The sequence below is a fragment of the Fusarium musae genome, chromosome 3 (assembly GCF_019915245.1).
Source record: "Fusarium musae strain F31 chromosome 3, whole genome shotgun sequence".
NCBI classification, from domain to species: Eukaryota; Fungi; Ascomycota; class Sordariomycetes; order Hypocreales; family Nectriaceae; genus Fusarium; species Fusarium musae.
This window is the reverse complement of record NC_058389.1, coordinates 816,862-833,219: the sequence shown is the minus strand read 5'-3', so window position 1 is coordinate 833,219 and position 16,358 is coordinate 816,862. Positions and strand designations below refer to the sequence as shown.

The following is a 16,358-nucleotide window of genomic DNA, read 5'->3' as shown; positions in this document are numbered from 1 at the left end:
AAAATTACAAGACATTAATTAGTGGAGATGTGCTTGCCACCTCACTCAGCGGGCGCCCCTTTTCTAGGCCTTCTTCTCAGGAGGTGGTGCACCGCCGCCGAACATGCCACTGAACGAACCCATCATGCTGTTCATAGCTTCCTTCTGAGCCGCCTCCATCATGGCGGCTTCTTCCTTGAGCCACTTCTCGCCGTTCTCGCGGATCTGCTTCTCGAGCTCCATGTAGTTGCGCTGGCCGCGCTCACGGGCAACGTCTTGGAGCATCTTGCCCTGCGCAAAGGCCTCGGCGGGGTTTTGCTCGCCTTCGGGGGAGACCATCATGCTCATATTGCTAGGGTTGAGTCCAAGGAGGTTACCGAGGGCACCGACGCCAGAGCCGTGCTTTTGCTTGTGGGCGAGTTGCTTGGCTTGGAACTCCTTGCGGGCGATGGCTTCACGACGAGCGAATTCCGTGGGGATGTGCTTGCCTTCGAAGGATTTAATGACCTTACGGACGTCTTCGTACTGCATAGTGTGGATGTACTCGAGGAAAGGAATGAGGTTGACTAGCTCCTTGTCGTTTCGGTCGCCCTTCCAGGGGTCAAGGATGATGGCGTTCTCGGGTTGATTGCGGACGTGCTTGGGGTTGGTGTCGATGATGATGACCTTCTTCAGATCACGGTTGAGGTATGAAAGGTCCTAAACTGTTAGCGCAAGAACACTGATGACTATTGAGGACGCTTACCTTGACGATCTCTCCATTCTCAAACTTGGTAGCCTCTCGGTAGAGGGGCCACAAGATTAATCGGAAAGGATCCAATTTCCTCATGATAGGCTCGCCAGTAGCAAAAGGCACAGAGGTGAAGAGGACCAGCTCATAGTACTGACTAAGATACCGTATGAAGTAGTCGAAACCAGGTCGCTTTGCAATTCTCCAACCATGTTCACGGGACCACTCGCTGTGAACAAGCAGGTCGTCCAAGCTCAGGCAGAGAGTATAAGGGCGCTCGAACGTAGGATCGGGATCGGGGAGGAGCTTCTCGAATGCAGGCTCCTGGTAGTAAGTGACGGACTCGGTCAAACGGGCCTTGGCACGCTTCCACCACAGACCAGGACCAGGGCCGTTGGGAATGTCAGAGTGACGCTCAGCTTCGATGGTGTCTTCCCAGTTTCGGCCCATGTAAAGAACGCTCAGAGTACCACCGGCAGCAGCTGTGATAAGCATGAATCTTGTCCACCACTTGCGATTTCGCTCAGAAGTAGAGACATATTCCGATCGCTCACGCCCACCACTCGACTCAGCCTCCTCCATCTCCTGCAGTTCCTTCTGCTCCTTCTTCTTATCACCACCCATCTCCTCAAACAGCGTCGAAGGAATACCCTGTGTCAGATCGGGTAGCTTGTGGAAAGGTATTTGCTCCCCCTCCTTCGGAGCCTCGGGTGACTTCTGGCCAGCCTTGTCGACGTCATTCTCCGCAGGCTTCTCGACATTTTCAGCATCGTTTTGCGCCTGTGGAGGCTTCTGTTTCGAATCTTTGTTTTGTTGAGAGGAGGATTTCTTGGCGTATGTTCGGAGCCATGGCGAGGCAAATTGAGGAGCAGCGGCGGGAAGAGCTCGGAGAGAGGGAGATGCGACGGGCCGTGACAGACGAGCTGTCATCAAGCCCAAGCGCGAGGCCTGGGCTACTCTGGACAGCATAGCGAAGGGAGAGGAGCTGAACCGCTGTAGTTGAAGGGGCTGTTTGGCGGTTTCGATGGTGAAGGATCCAACTTCAATGGCCTAAGGCGTTGACGTGCAGCTTGACGAAGTTGGTCTGATACTCCGCCATAGAATGGCATGGCGTCGTCGGCCGTGGAAAAAAATCGCACGGTTCTGGTCCGAAGTGGAGCTTCTTGAGAGAAGACACCGCGGATTAGCCGTGCTCAGTAGCACGGACTTTTGATAGGCCGATGGCGTCATATCCTTCTTGACGCTCACGTGAAGTCGGGACATCAGCTCCGATCATGAACCCCTCCATGAGGCCCAGTAAAGACCCTTGCTCAGTGAAATGGCCATTCAAGTTGATGACATTCTCAACCAAGAAGACGATATTTAACAGTGCTAGCGCTTCTCTATTCTCATCTCATTTCCATCGCTTCGCTTGTGCCATCGAGAATCTTCCTACAATTTCTCTATAGCCAAAGAATTTCTCTTCTGCAAAAGATATTCCTTTTTTTCGCCACGATCCAAGTAGTCCCCGATTATTCCGACTAGCTACCCGAGACTCCAATTTGACGCCGCCGTTCTACAGTGCTTTCTCATCGATTGCTTCTGCACCATGATACCCACCCTCATGATCAACCTCACTCCTCCAAACTAAACGAAACCTTCAAGATTAGGCCATTAGCATACGCCCGTTGTCATCTCCTCTAGTCCCATCTACCCACCTCAATTCTCATTATCGTCGAAATTCTCCTCTTTGCCACCTAATACTCACAACCACTCACCATGGCCCGACGATCGAGCAAGAGCTCAGCGTCTCGCCCGTCGCTGAGCTCTCGTCCAGCTGGCTCAATACGTATCGTGATGCCCTCCGCCAAAAGCGCACCCCCCGCAGACCCTGCGCCCGCCGTCACAGAAGAAAATGTCAACAAGATCAATATCGCCGACTTGACACTCGACGTCCCTCTCATTCCTCTCCGCCCCAAACGCCGAGTCCCAAAAACACCATTCCACTTCCTCTCACTGCCCGCGGAAGTGCGCATTCAGATATACACATACTTCTTTGACGATGTCGATAAGCTTTTAGATCTCGGTCCTCAGAATTATAAACGCGTGCATAAGAAACTAGGCCTTATGCGCGTCTGCAGACAGGTTCATGATGAGGCGACTTTTGCGTTTTATAGCACACGGACGTTTCGATTGTTTCCGACGTACCCTGGAAAATACTTCAAGAGCAAGAAGCCTCTCCTGGCGAGGCTTAAGCCGCAGCAGCGCAAGTGCGTCACATCGCTTGAGTTGCGACTTGGCCCCGGATGGAATGCGCCGCCCAGGGGATGGGTCGTTAACCCCGCGCTGGGGCTCTCTGACTGTGTCGACGTCGAGCGCCTGAACGTGTTTGTGGAGTGTGACCCTAGTGACAACATCTTCCAGGGTTGGCGTCGCTCAGATGGATTCTACGAGGGCTTCAGCCGAAATCTTCTGACTGATGTTATAGAGGCCCTACCATCTGTTCACACTGTCCAGTTTGACGGCTGGACTAGCGTTAAGAAGTCTGGTGATATGATGCAAGGCCTCATGGGCGTCGTCAACGAAGCTGGTTTAGCCATTGAATGGGGCCCTGAGAGAGGATGGACCGACACATCTGTTGACGAAGAAGATGAGACTCAGAAGGTGGGCTACCCTGAAGGGTTCCCTCATCCAGGATACGAGTCTCATGGTTTACTGGCTTTGGCCTGAGTGTACGATTCTTACGATGGAGAGCTTTGGCTCAAATGAGATTTACGAAGCGGACTTTTAAACTGGTATGCAGCAGATAACACATATACTCTTAGCTTTATTCATAAGATGAACACTATAGTAGCTCTTTAATGCTATTTCAACTCGTGGTATCGTTCTCATCTATGCTTCGTGAATCCAAAACACTAACAAACTAGTCTTACTGCGCACCGAGCATTCGAAGTGCATTGCGTAGCTCTTGAACTGCAGTGGGCACATCTTCAAAGTTGAGTGCGGATATAGCCCACTTGGCGTGCTTCTGCGCCTGGTTAATATCCCTTTGATCTGTTGTGAAACCAGTCGTCTGGACAGGCGCTGGAGCTGGCGGCTGAGGAGCAGGGGCCTGGCGAATCACAGGTGGAGGGTTTGAAGCAGCAGGATGAGGAGCGCTCGGAGTCGTTGTCCAGGATGGAGGTGCTGAAGGGGTAAATGGCTCAGGCGGGGGAGGAGCAAATTGTGAGGGAAGCTTGGTGGGAATTTGAGGTGATGGTTGAGGAGGAATCTGTGTCGCAGGCTGTGCTGGGGACTCTGGCACAGGAGACACAGCAGGTGGTAGACCAACGGGTGGCGGAGGAGGAGGACCACCAGATAGACCTGGCGTAGGACTCTGACTCAAAGGCGATGGGACGAATGGCTCCGGCGCTTGGGACTGGTGTTCAGGTTGAGGAGGGAAATATCCAGGATCATCTGGGATTCTAGGCGGCGCATCCGTGAATGTAGGAACACTAGGAGGTTCTCCAGCGTCTGGCGCATCCTCAACCGAAGCGCGAGGAGCTCCGGATAAAAGTTGGACTTCAGGATCAGAGGGGTCGAGAGCAACTTCCGGCTCAGGCTCAGGGGCATTGGGGTTCGTCTCGTTGGGATCTTTTCCTTCACGAATGGCCTTTAGGATTCGAGCAGCGTTCCATTTGGCGAATTTGATCTTCTTGACGACTTCGGGATCAGGCTCTCCCCATTCGCGAGTGAGGTCGAAAAACGTCGCAGCAGCGTCGAATGTATCGGCAGTTTGTCTTCAACTCGTTAGTCTTGCCTTTATAACGCCAGCAAACGACATACCTCGTCACCTTGTTAGCGCGCATGGTTCGCTCAGCTCGTTCAAACGTCTGCTGAGCGAATTGCTCAACATAAGCTTGTCCCGCAGCGTTATCGACAATCGCATCATCATCAGCTCGTTCCGTCTTTGTAGCCTCGAGGCGCTCGATCAATGTCTTTGTGAACTCAAAGGTATCGTCGTCGGTGGTATGCAGGCTCTTTCCCACGATTTGGTTGACAGCATGGTATTCACCTAAGAAACGTCATCAGGAGTTGTCTTGGCTGAGGGTTGTGGTTGTTGCGTACACCAGTATGCGATGGCGGGCTTGATGCTTCTCAGCTGATTTGCGCGATTGATGAAGCGACTGACTTCGGGGATTTTGAGCGCAGCTGGAAGAGGTTCTGCCATGTTGATGTCGTATCTTAATATCCCCAGGTAATTTTGGAGTTGCGAGCGTAGAGAATGGAAGTCGAGTCAAGATGGCGCAGATTAATGCCAACTTCAAGTCGAGTCAAGTCAAGTCAAGTCAAGCAAGCTGTCTTGGAGATCATGCACCCCACCTCTCTCAACCCTACTCCTCCCTCCTCTTCCTGTCTGCCTAGCATTGACGTAAGGTTAGCGGCGCACAGCCACTGGTTCCCCGGATTCGATCAGCTCACGCCACTTGTGGCTCTAGCTCAAGCCGTCGAATCAGAGACCCTGGCTTCACTTTTTGGGACGTCTGTCACCGTGGCTTCTTCCTTTCCTTTTCCAGAAGATGCCACTTTGTTCTTGACGAGGACCAACAGGCAACTATAACTTCTTTTTTTCCAGTGCAAGGACACTGTAGAAGTTATTTCTCCTTCGCCTCCATACAACTGAATCTTGTCTCTTAATTGTTCATCGTACTGGAGAGATACTTCACCATGCCTAACCCCACCTCGCTCTTGGTGACCTTGACAGCTGCTCTTGCGGCTCTGCCAGAGGCTCAAGCTGCCATCTACACCAAGAACTCACCTGTTCTTCAGGTCAACGCTCGCAACTACGATAAGCTCATTGCAAAGTCCAACTACACCTCTGTGAGTATTTCATCTCATCACTATCGACTATCGCCACTTACACATCATAGATCGTCGAGTTCTACGCCCCATGGTGCGGCCACTGTCAGAACCTCAAGCCCGCCTATGAAAAGGCCGCCAAGAACCTCGATGGTCTCGCTCAAGTCGCTGCTATTGACTGCGACGATGAGTCCAACAAGCAGTTCTGTGGTGGTATGGGTGTTCAGGGCTTCCCAACTCTTAAGATCGTTCGTCCTGGAAAGAAGACTGGTAACCCTGTTGTTGAAGACTATCAGGGTCAACGAACTGCAGGTGCTATTCAAGAGGCTGTCATGAGCAAGATCAACAACCATGTTACGCGTGTGAGCGACAAGGATCTTGACTCTTTCCTCAAGGGTGATAAGCCCAAGGCTATTCTTTTCACTTCAAAGGGAACGACAAGCGCTTTGATTCGAAGCATTGCCATTGACTTCCTTGATGTTATTTCAGTGGCCCAGATCCGTGATAAGGAGACGGCGGCGGTTAAAAAGTTTGGCATTGAGAAGTTCCCCGCTCTTGTTCTCATTCCGGGTGAAGGCAAGGATCCTATTGTCTACGACGGTGAGATGGCTAAGAAGGATATGGTCAAGTTCCTCTCCCAGGCTGGAGAGCCTAACCCCGTTCACGCCACTGGCAACACCAAGAGCTCAAAGCCTAAGAAGGCCGAGTCCAAGAAGGCCGAGTCCAAGAGCGCTAAGAGCGCCAAGAAGAGCAAGGCCACCGAGGCTGCAAAGGAGGAGCCAGTTGAGTCAAACGAGTCTTCCACTGAGGCTGCCGAGGCAGTTCCCACTATCATTCCTATCTCTACTATCTCTAGTCTAGAGAAGCTCGCCGAGGAGTGTCTCGCTCCCAAGTCTCACACCTGTGTTCTCGTCTTCACTCCCGGTGAAGCTGGTGAGAAGGCAGTCGACTCGCTTTCCCACCTCAACACCAAGTACGTTCACGGTGGCCGAAAGACATTCCCCATCATCGCTGTTCCCACCGACAGCGACGCTGCCTCTACTCTTCCCAAGGCTCTTGGGTTCAAGAACGAGGTCAACCTGATCGCTATCAACACTCGCCGCAACTGGTGGCGTCAGTACGAAGGCGACTTTAGCCTCGCCAGCGTTGAGAACTGGATTGATGCTATTCGCATGGGCGAGGGTGCCAAGAAGAAGATCCCCGAGGGTGTTATTGTCGAAAAGACTGAGGAGAAGTCTACTCAAGCTACTGACCCCGAACCCGAGGTTGAGACTGATGGTCCTAAGGAAGCCAAGACTGAGGTTGAGACTGAGGCTGAGATTGAGTCTGAGACTCCAGCCGAAGCTGAGGCCGAGGCAAAGACCCCTGAGCCGGAAGCTGAACCTGTCGCCGAGTCTGAAGCTGAGCCCAAGACCAAGGAGGAGATTAAGCACGAGGAGCTGTAAGGGGAATGGATCCCTTGAATCTTACAATTAGTCTGTGACTATAGCTTTGATAGCGAAGACATACCTGCCATATAGCAGATGAAACAAATAACTCCAAAACACTTCTATGACCCAATGCACATGGTATCTAATCATCCAAATCCATCCCCATAGCATCGTTCTTCTCCACCGCACCCTCCCTGACCATCTCAGCACCCTTATCCTTAACAACCTGATCCAAGAACTGCTTCACCTGTTTACAGCCATCCACACCAACGACCAACATTCCCTCCAATCTGCTGACTTGCACACGACTCTCGCATACGAGTACTGCCACCCGATCGTCATCACCCTGTGTCGCGACCGTCAAGAATGGTAGTTCTTGCTCTTCTTGGTTGTTTAGATCTAGGAGAGGATCGGCTGTGTCGTCGCCGGCGGCATATGTCGATGTTGAACCAGCTGTACAGGCGGCAATGTAATCTGTCATTGGAATACCAGCATCGATGAGGGCGAGAGTCGTTGCGTTTAGAAGAGCGGCGAGGAGGGATCCGTCTTGCGATAGAACGTGAAGAGAGATTGTGATGGAAGAGTGAGGAAACAGGTGTGTATGTAAATTCGAAGAAAACGCATTCGCAATCGTCGTTTCAATCTCTTGTATGCGCCTAAACCAATGATTAGTCCAAAGCCTTTCACTTATAGCAAGAAACGTACTTGTCATTGCGCCCTCTCTTCTTCCGGTCCACGCTCGAAAAGCCCGCTACTACAACATTGACGTTGATAGCTGCCGTGTCACGGGGAGCTTGCTGTCCGCCACGTCTTTGAACCTGCTGCTCTGAGGGACCTGTCACGATGCACATGACTTTTGTATGGCCCATTTCAAGATATGATGAACCGTCAGCAGCATCCTGAGTTCTGATCTGCGCATGCAGACGACGGAGCTCGTTCCATCTTCGGCCGTCGACGCGCAGAAGCGCTAATGAGTATGTTGATGTGTCGAGAGGCATCTTGCGGTAAGGAACGTATAGTATCTACGGCGGTTCCTTGGAGCTCTGCGCATCGCGAACTAAATTGATGGTGGGGGAAATTTTCAGGTGTGGCTGACGTGTGGCTTGACCTCCAGCTCTCGGATCATCCCAACTTTTCGGACTAATTACAGACCAATGAGGGGGCCATCGGTTTTGGAAGAATTTGATGACTGCATCTCCGACGCCCATGTACGGCTTTACACATGCCCGAGATCAACACCAAGAACGGAACGGCTGAGGTGCTAGTGATGCAATTGTCGGCCGCCCTAAGTCCGGGAATTGTCCAATGACACACGGATCTTTGCGACAGTTGAGTTTATTCCGTTTGCCATGATGCGCTGAACTTTCCTTATCGGAGACCGGAGTTAGCCAATCGCCAATTGCACTCTTAGCAAGATATGATGCATCGCTAGTGTAGATGCTCTTTGAGGTTTGGTCGTTGAGGGAGGGGCTGTTGTATATAAGTTGATGCTTTCTCCTCGTTGAGAGTTTCATAGCATCTCAATCTCATCGATCAATTAAACACCAACCATGTCTTCTCTTCCCCAGACTTACAAGGCTTGCGTCCTCGACAAAGCCAACGCATCATGGACTCTCAGTGACGTCCCCCTCAAACACCCCTCCAAAGGCCAAATCCTCGCCAAGGTCCTCGCCTGCGGCGTCTGCTTCTCTGACGTCGCCACTGGCGCTGGCCACATGGGCGATGTCTTCCCCCGTGTCCCAGGCCATGAGATCATTGGCGACGTGGTCGAAGTCGGCGAGGGCGTTGAGAACTTCAAGAACGGCGACCGCGTTGGTGGACCCTGGCACGGAGGCCATGACCGAACTTGCCGACAGTGCCAGCGCGCCCAATTCCAAATGTGCGATAACAAGGCAATTAACGGTGTCAGCCAGGATGGTGGGTTTGCCGAGTATGTGCTCTTGAGAGCGGAGGCTGTTGTTCGTGTCCCGAAGGAGTTGGATCCTGCTGAGGCAGCTCCTCTTCTCTGCGCTGGTGTCACTGTCTTTAATGGCATCCGAAAGTTGCATGTTGAGCAGGGAAACCTCGTTGCGATTCAGGGTCTCGGTGGTCTTGGTCATCTTGCTGTTCAATACGCCAACAAGATGGGCTATGAAGTCGCTGTTCTCTCATCAGGCGATGATAAGGCAGACTTTGCCAAGCAACTCGGTGCCCATCACTATATTAACACCAAGAAGAGCGACCCAGCTGAAGAACTTACCAAGCTTGGTGGTGCCGCCATCATTGTGCAAACAGCACCCAACCCCAAGGCTGTGGCACCACTCGTCAATGGTCTCGCTGCTGAGGGCAAGCTACTTAGTCTTGCGCCTGTTGGGCCAGCAGAGATTGATACGGTGCCGCTGGTCTTGAAGGGTGCGAGTGTTGTTGGTTGGCCTAGTGGTCATGCACTTGATAGCGAGGAGGCTCTTCGATTCTCCATGATTCACGGAGTGAAGTGCATGATTGAGAAGTATCCTTTGGATAAGGTACAGGATGCGGTAGAGAGTCTTCAAGCTGGAAAGCCTCGGTTCAGGAACGTCTTGGTTATGCAGTAGAATGTTAGAAGTGTCTGGGTTGGCTGTACAGTTGGTTGTAAAAATGAGCGATGGTGTTGACGGTTGTGGGGCAGTTTAGACGACGACGAAGTTATATGCGATTGAGATGAATGAGAAACGATGTCAAACAACTTGGCCACAAGACGCAATTGAGTATCCCACTCTAGTTGAATATCATTCCAGCCGTAATGTCATGTACAAGCTATAGAATGAAGCGTCTTGTTATTACAGAACGCAGGATGTAGGGTAAATGGTGCCCAAACATATGGACACAAAACGACCGAGATAATAGTGTCACTTATGCAAAACAATGTTTGGTTTGAGTTCGATTAATTGGATAATATTATAGAGTCAATAGAGGCAATAGAGTTTTCGTGTAAATATTCACAATATCTCTGTTTGTGCTGGAGGAGTTTCGTGATTGTCGTCAACCTAGCCTAATGTTCTCAACATGGGAATAGAATCAGCGCTGAGTACCACGCTTTGAAGGAGGTTGAGAGTTTCCTGTGCGTCAACAATTGACAGGGAAACAAATACAAGGTTGGGAATTGAAAGGTCATATTATCCAAGACAGTATAATATCTGTATATAGAGCAATATTGAGGTCTTATCCTTTGATCGTTTCATGATGGATCTTCAGCAAACACCAGCCCCGCAGTTTGGCGCTTCTAAAACTCAACATCTACAACATCACTCATGAGACTGCTGCTTCTTCCCACTCGCCCACGACGACTCTCTCCCCTCCTCTCAAAAATAACACTTCAAAATCTTCACACAATGTCTCATAAACCACCACAGCCACCTCCCTCATTCACGACAACACCCTCCACCATCCTATCCCAAACATCATCCCTCATTTCATCAACCACCACTCTCGAAGACAACCTCTCATCGACCCTCACACCCTCAACCGCCACATTCTCAAGCCTTCTTACGCCCATACTAAATGATGATCACGCGGTATCTAAACAAACCCTCATCATTCGTCTCTTCAGCTCCGTGTCAGAAGATAAAGACCTCCGCGATGCATCGCGTACAGCGGAAGAGATGCTTCTCAAAGCCAATTCTGAGGCACTTATGAGGAGAGATATAGCTGCTCTTGTTAAAGCTGTTTATGAGAAACATCAGCGTGGGGAGGAGAAGCTGGGAGAGGAGGATGCGTATACCTTGTTCAAGACGCATAGAGCGTATCAGAACACTGGGGCGGGGATTGAGGATGAGGATGTGAGAGAGAAGTACAAAGCTGCTGTGCAGGAACGAAATGAAGTGCTCGTTGCAGCGCGCAAGACGATTAGTGAATCCGACGAGGGTATCTTCTTCACGCGGGAACAACTCAACGGTGTACCAGCATCTGTTCTCGACGCAATGAAGAAAAACGACGACGGGCTCCTCAAAGCAACCTTCAAAAAAGGACACATGATCTCAATAATGAAACACGCCACCAGCGCTCAAACCCGTAAAGCATACAACATCGCCAAAGAAAGCCGTTTCCCCGAGAACGTGACTCGTCTTGAGCGCGCCGTGGAACTACGCAATAGTACGGCGCGAATGCTAGGCTTCAAGACTCACGCCGAGCTCAAAATGCAGGATAAAATGGCAAAGAGTGTTGAGAGTGTGATGGAAATGCTGAATAAATTGAGGACAGAGTTGAAGCCCCTTGCTGATGAAGAGATGAAGACGTTGTTTGAGATAAAGAAGGCTTATATTCGAGATAACGGCACTGATGAGGATGGAGATGATGTGAAGAGGCTGAATGCATGGGACTGGGCGTTCTATGCGAGGATATTGGAGAAAGAGAGATATTCTGTTGATTCACTTCTTATCTCGGAGTATTTTGAGGTTAACCACAGTCTAAAGGGTATGCTGAACATCTTTGAGGAGATCTTTGGGATGGTGTTCATACCCACCGACGCGCCGGTTTGGCAGAAGGATGTAACTGTCTACGAAGCGTGGAATGCTGCAGATCAAGGTGGTGAGTTTCTTGGATATCTCTACCTTGATCTTTACGCACGAGAGGGGAAATACGCTGGTGCGCATAGCTCTCTCATCCAACCTGTAAGTCTCCCCAGCACAACGAACGGAGGTATCTGCTGACGGTCTCAGGGCTTCGTAACATCAGACAACAAACGCCATTATCCCTCTTCATCACTAACAACATCCCTCCTCCACACGCCCTCCCAGCCAACTCTCCTCCTCCACTCCGAGCTGAAAACAATGTTTCACGAACTCGGCCACGCAATCCACAAGCTCGTAACGCACACCAACCACCAACACGGTTGCGCACGCGACTTTGTCGAGATCCCCAGCATTCTTCTCGAGAATTGGATCTGGGTTCCCTCCGTGCTCCAGCGCCTAGGAAAACACTACTCCTACCTGTCCTCCGAGTACTTAGCCTTCTGGAACGCTAAGAATGAGGGTGAGAGGCCTGGTGAGGTGCTACCGGAGAAGCTAGCGCTGGATATCGCGAGAACGAAACATGTTAATGGTGCGCATGGGATGCTGTATCAGGTGTTTTTGGCGCTGTTCGATCTTACGATTCATAATGCGGCGGAGGGGAGGGCGGTTGATACGACGAGGTTGTGGAATGAGAGTAAGACGGAGATAATGGGGTTGGGAAGGGCGGATAGTATTGGACAGGCGTCGTTTGCGCATCCGTTCAGGGCGTATGATGCTGCGTACTTCACTTATGCCTTGTAAGTCACCACCTGCAGTGATGATTGGGTTGCTAACACGCCTCAGATCAAAGGTGTACGCGACCGACCTCTGGGTTAGCCACTTCAAATCTGATCCAATGGGCAAGGCGACTGGTCTACGATATCGCCAACTTGTTCTTCAACCAGGAGGAAGTCAACCCGAGCTCAAAAGTCTCAGTAACTTTCTCGGTCGCGAACCCAACGACAAGGCATACTACGGCGAAGTCACCAGCACACCAGGGACGAAATCGTCAGTATTGTAAATGTATTAAAGTGCAATATCATCCAACGCTTATATGCAAAAGAGGGTATCATGGCAAGATCTATCGTATATCATACTCGCTCAGTGCACCAGTCTCATCCTGGGAAACGGCGCAGCCTCAACATCGACAACGACCAGTCCCTTCTCATCCAGTGAAGCTCCAACATCTGTAATCGGCGTGATCTTTCTCGTGTGTGCGACTTCTTGGCGACTGACACGACCTTCGTCGCGAGGGATCCACAAGACGGGCTTTTGCATCCAGAGCTCAGGAGGCCAGTAATTAGATAGCTTCTCGTCACCGGAGTAGTCTGCGTCGGGGAGTTCTTCGAAAGGAATTAGTTTGCGCAAGGCGATAAAGTCCTCGTAGATCTCGGGGTGGAAGAATCGCTGGATGAAGGACGGTGGTTGATCCGGGTTCGACCTAGGTGCTGGGAGAATCCATCTGTCCAAGAACTTCTTAACTCCTGACTCTTGCACCTCCTTCTTCAATTGCTCCTTGGTGCTTGACTTTATCCACTCAGTGGCCATCAATCTCAGACCGCCTGCGCCCTCGACGGCCCTCGAGCTCTGTGGTCCCTCATGTAGTTGATCGTCTTCGTCATCTGTCGGCACGTCCTCGAATTCCTCTTCTCCAAAGTTCTGTTCTGTATCGAAGTAACTGGCAGCAGTTCCGCCATTGGCCTCTCCCGACTCGGCAGCCGCTTGAAGCTTTGCCTCTTCCTCGGCTTTCTCCTGCTCCTGTAGTTCTTCCTCCAGTGCCAATGTTTGAGGGAGATTCTGCAGCAGAGGCGATATCGAGTCTCTCAAAGACATGTGCACGATGACCGTGAAGATGAGGAAGATGAGCATCAGCACCATAGGCGGGAAGGCGAGATTTAGGGCAAAGAGACCAATCATGCAAATTTCAGCCAAATAGAGTCCTGTGATGAGCTGCATTAGGGCGGTGGGATAAAATAAGCCCATGCTATCCATTTCGGAATCGAAGACGTAAAGAATGTTGTATCGGTAGATGAGGCGCGTAAAGGCCATTCCGGCGCATGCGAAGACGAGGATCAATGGAGCGATAACTGTGTAAGAGAAGGCTGGGAATGTTAGCATGGAAAGGGGATGATTGGCTGTACGACTTACCAATGCACGCCATGTTTGTATAAATCGGGAAGATGCCACCCCAGCGAGGGGGACGAAGGTTGTACCAAACATTGAAGCGAGTCCTGGGATTCTGTACCACTCTACCGAATGCGTGGTGCCTGATTAGCTCGAAGATGTGTAGGAGACCAGAAGCTCCAATGGCCAGACACTGGACGAGGATGTAAGAGAGGTAAAAGTTTGACGCCTTGGGAAGGTTTGTGGCGAGGAGACTGGGCGTCGACATTGGTTGCTGGATGATTTGCATTGTCGTGGCGGAAGCGGCCGAAGTCAATGTCGTGATCAAAAAGACTTGTACTACTTGGAAAGCAAAGTAGACCTTTTGGGTGAACAATTCGACCAGTACCAAAGAGGGAATCCCTGCTTGGACACCGCAGACTAAGGGAGCTAGTTAGTAGGTGCAACAAGGGATCGGTAATAGTAGACTTACACCTAAGCATTGCCGGGACAAGCGACATCCAGAAAGACAGAGCAATAGCAGGGATAAAACCTTGAAGGAAGCCAAGGATAGGACTGGGCAGTAAGTTGATCCATTTGAGGATCACAATGCCACTCAAGAACTTGATGTTGGACACGATACCGATCATGGCAGATGGGATAGACCAAAAGATGATAGCAACGGCAATGAGGCCCATGATGAGCAAACGCCGAATGATGCGCTCCCACCAGCGCATGCGAAGAGCACTCCAGACGACCTCATTTGGTCGAACGCCCAAGAGACGAGGAGCGAGCTGCAAAGGACGATGATGGGCGACGACTTGGTGTGCAGCTTGAGCAGCTTCCTGCGTGTCGAACTCGATGAATGCAGCAGGAAGCGTCTGTCCATCGCCACGGCGAACCTGACGTCGAAGCTTGAAGATCTCGAGGTTCAGTTCCTTCAGCTTCATGCGACACCATCGAATAGTGTCGACTCGCCGAAAGAAGTTGTGCAGTGGGCGATGGTAGGGTCTGGCTGTCACGGAGAGCCATTGAGCGGCGACTGATCCCCGCACATCGGGGAGATCTGGGTTGAGGCCATAAGGGTGGACGTATTCGGGGTCTTCGGCGGACTTTTCGAGAATATCGTGGGCGTTGGAGCTGGTTCTAGTTCTTTCAGACACATCAGGTGTAGGCTTGTGCTTCTTGACTCCTCCCTCCTCGGTCTCTTCTACGTGGGTTTCGGATGTCTCGACACGTCGCGGGGAGCTCGTACGGGGCTCCTCGCTGCTGGGCTCAGTCCTCCATGAAGAACTCGAATCTCCAGAGGATGGTCCGGCGCATGGTTCGGCGGAGGATACAGTTGATGGCGGATTCTTGCCGAGCTGCTTCTTTCGAGCCACGTTTGCCTTTTTGATGAGTGCAATCTCTGCCTTTTCCAAGCGCATTGCTGTTTGTTCTCGTTCCTCCACCAATTTGACGAGGGCCTTGGCAGTGCGTGGGATCCAGACTCGCTTTACAGAATCGCCATAGAGTTTCCGCAACCGAGCTTCGTCGAGGTATCGCTCAGGGATAGAGGTGAGGAGTACTGTCCTGGATGATAGCCGCTTGGCATAGTGAGGAGATGAGAGGTAAGCTTGACGAATACCGATATAATAGAAGCACTCGCGAATAACGGTGAAGAGAATAAAGCCTAACCAATTAGCGATGCCATTGAGCTCTGTCGTTTGAGCACTTACCAAAGAACAAGTAGGCAACAACTACATGAGCAAACATGCGCTTTTTGTTCTCGATCATGCCAATTGTCAATATGTCCAATTGGGTGAGCTTCTTGCCTCCAGTAATGTGAACAGGAAAGAGAATTGGCCAAGCAATCAGCATGCCCACAAGGAACGTGTTTCGCAGGACTTTGAGGTACCGCAAAAAGAAGAACCCGTCGAGAGAGCCATGATTAAGCACGAAGGTATCTGGTGTTTTGAAGAACGGCTTGATCCAGTTGAACCAGCCATTGGGAAGTGGCGGTATGGGCGTGCTACAGAGGCTGTCAGCAATTGAGCGAGAGCTGAAAAGATTCGCTGCTGCTTACTGAGGGGAGCGCAAGCTGGGTATCGCCCGAGGCGAGTAGACTCGAGGGCTTTTCCTGCGAAAAAAGGTAAAGAACAAGATGCAAACGACGCAGTAAATGACGACGGGAATAAATGTTCCAACAAGAGATTGTAGCGATGACGACTTTGAAGCATTGTTGGAGCTGAGAGTACCGCCACTGGAACCATCTCGCGTAGAACCAACCCGAGAGTCATCGCCCTCCTGGAAGTAAATGATCATCAGCCACGTTTGGAGTGGAAAATAGAGTTAGAGTTGACGAAAAAGTTTAACTTACAACTGGCAGCTCAAACGATGTTCTTGCGACGAGAGAATGCCAATCGGCGGCCATGTTGGGCTTGGACTGGGCGTGAATCAAAGATCAATGGATAGAGAGAATGGAGGGTTCAGTTAAGGCTCAGATTAGCTTGGAGATAACGATGAGAATGCGTCGCCGCATCGTTCGTCACCTCGCAACGAAGCTTGAGAGTGTCGAGGCCACAGACATGGATGGGATATAGAGGACAATATCTATCAAGAGGCGAGGCGGAGATGATCGAGATGAAGTCGTCGAAGTGACGTTGAAAGTGGGATGTTTCTCTTGTGTCTGTGTCTGTGCCCGTTGTCCTTCAGGGATTGAATTGAACTGAACAAAAAGTGGGTGGGCTACCTCTGGAAAGACGGCATTGGAGACGAGGCTAACGTTAGGTACGCGGAGGCGGCGAGCGG

The 16,358-nt window shown here is 51.1% G+C and overlaps 8 protein-coding genes across 8 annotated transcripts; 4 read left to right on the top strand and 4 right to left on the bottom strand.

Moving 5' to 3' along the window:
- Nucleotides 1-63: 63 nt before the first annotated feature.
- TIM50 (mitochondrial inner membrane protein required for protein import) lies at nt 64-1,678 on the bottom strand (the record flags this gene model as incomplete). The annotated part of the gene is made up of 2 exons (XM_044821445.1): nt 64-678; nt 725-1,678. 2 exons carry the CDS (start codon nt 1,676-1,678, stop codon nt 64-66), a joined length of 1,569 nt encoding a protein of 522 aa, XP_044682778.1.
- A 789-nt stretch (nt 1,679-2,467) lies between these two features.
- Nucleotides 2,468-3,418, top strand: J7337_003734 (uncharacterized protein; the record flags this gene model as incomplete). The annotated part of the gene is made up of 1 exon (XM_044821444.1): nt 2,468-3,418. One exon carries the CDS (start codon nt 2,468-2,470, stop codon nt 3,416-3,418), a length of 951 nt encoding a protein of 316 aa, XP_044682777.1.
- A 199-nt stretch (nt 3,419-3,617) lies between these two features.
- On the bottom strand, nt 3,618-4,898 carry J7337_003733 (uncharacterized protein; the record flags this gene model as incomplete). Its single annotated transcript, XM_044821443.1, has 3 exons — nt 3,618-4,467; nt 4,514-4,742; nt 4,796-4,898. 3 exons carry the CDS (start codon nt 4,896-4,898, stop codon nt 3,618-3,620), a joined length of 1,182 nt encoding a protein of 393 aa, XP_044682776.1.
- A 497-nt stretch (nt 4,899-5,395) lies between these two features.
- On the top strand, nt 5,396-6,972 carry J7337_003732 (uncharacterized protein; the record flags this gene model as incomplete). Its single annotated transcript, XM_044821442.1, has 2 exons — nt 5,396-5,548; nt 5,599-6,972. 2 exons carry the CDS (start codon nt 5,396-5,398, stop codon nt 6,970-6,972), a joined length of 1,527 nt encoding a protein of 508 aa, XP_044682775.1.
- Nucleotides 6,973-7,099: 127 nt separating this feature from the next.
- On the bottom strand, nt 7,100-7,955 carry J7337_003731 (uncharacterized protein; the record flags this gene model as incomplete). The annotated part of the gene is made up of 2 exons (XM_044821441.1): nt 7,100-7,613; nt 7,663-7,955. The coding sequence occupies 2 exons, from the start codon at nt 7,953-7,955 to the stop codon at nt 7,100-7,102; spliced, it is 807 nt and encodes a 268-aa protein (XP_044682774.1).
- Nucleotides 7,956-8,507: 552 nt separating this feature from the next.
- J7337_003730 (uncharacterized protein) lies at nt 8,508-9,530 on the top strand (the record flags this gene model as incomplete). Its single annotated transcript, XM_044821440.1, has 1 exon — nt 8,508-9,530. One exon carries the CDS (start codon nt 8,508-8,510, stop codon nt 9,528-9,530), a length of 1,023 nt encoding a protein of 340 aa, XP_044682773.1.
- Nucleotides 9,531-10,307: 777 nt separating this feature from the next.
- On the top strand, nt 10,308-12,486 carry J7337_003729 (uncharacterized protein; the record flags this gene model as incomplete). Its single annotated transcript, XM_044821439.1, has 3 exons — nt 10,308-11,585; nt 11,634-12,223; nt 12,270-12,486. 3 exons carry the CDS (start codon nt 10,308-10,310, stop codon nt 12,484-12,486), a joined length of 2,085 nt encoding a protein of 694 aa, XP_044682772.1.
- Nucleotides 12,487-12,566: 80 nt separating this feature from the next.
- On the bottom strand, nt 12,567-15,981 carry J7337_003728 (uncharacterized protein; the record flags this gene model as incomplete). Its single annotated transcript, XM_044821438.1, has 6 exons — nt 12,567-13,567; nt 13,614-14,009; nt 14,062-15,240; nt 15,287-15,579; nt 15,634-15,854; nt 15,928-15,981. The coding sequence occupies 6 exons, from the start codon at nt 15,979-15,981 to the stop codon at nt 12,567-12,569; spliced, it is 3,144 nt and encodes a 1,047-aa protein (XP_044682771.1).
- Nucleotides 15,982-16,358: the final 377 nt, after the last annotated feature.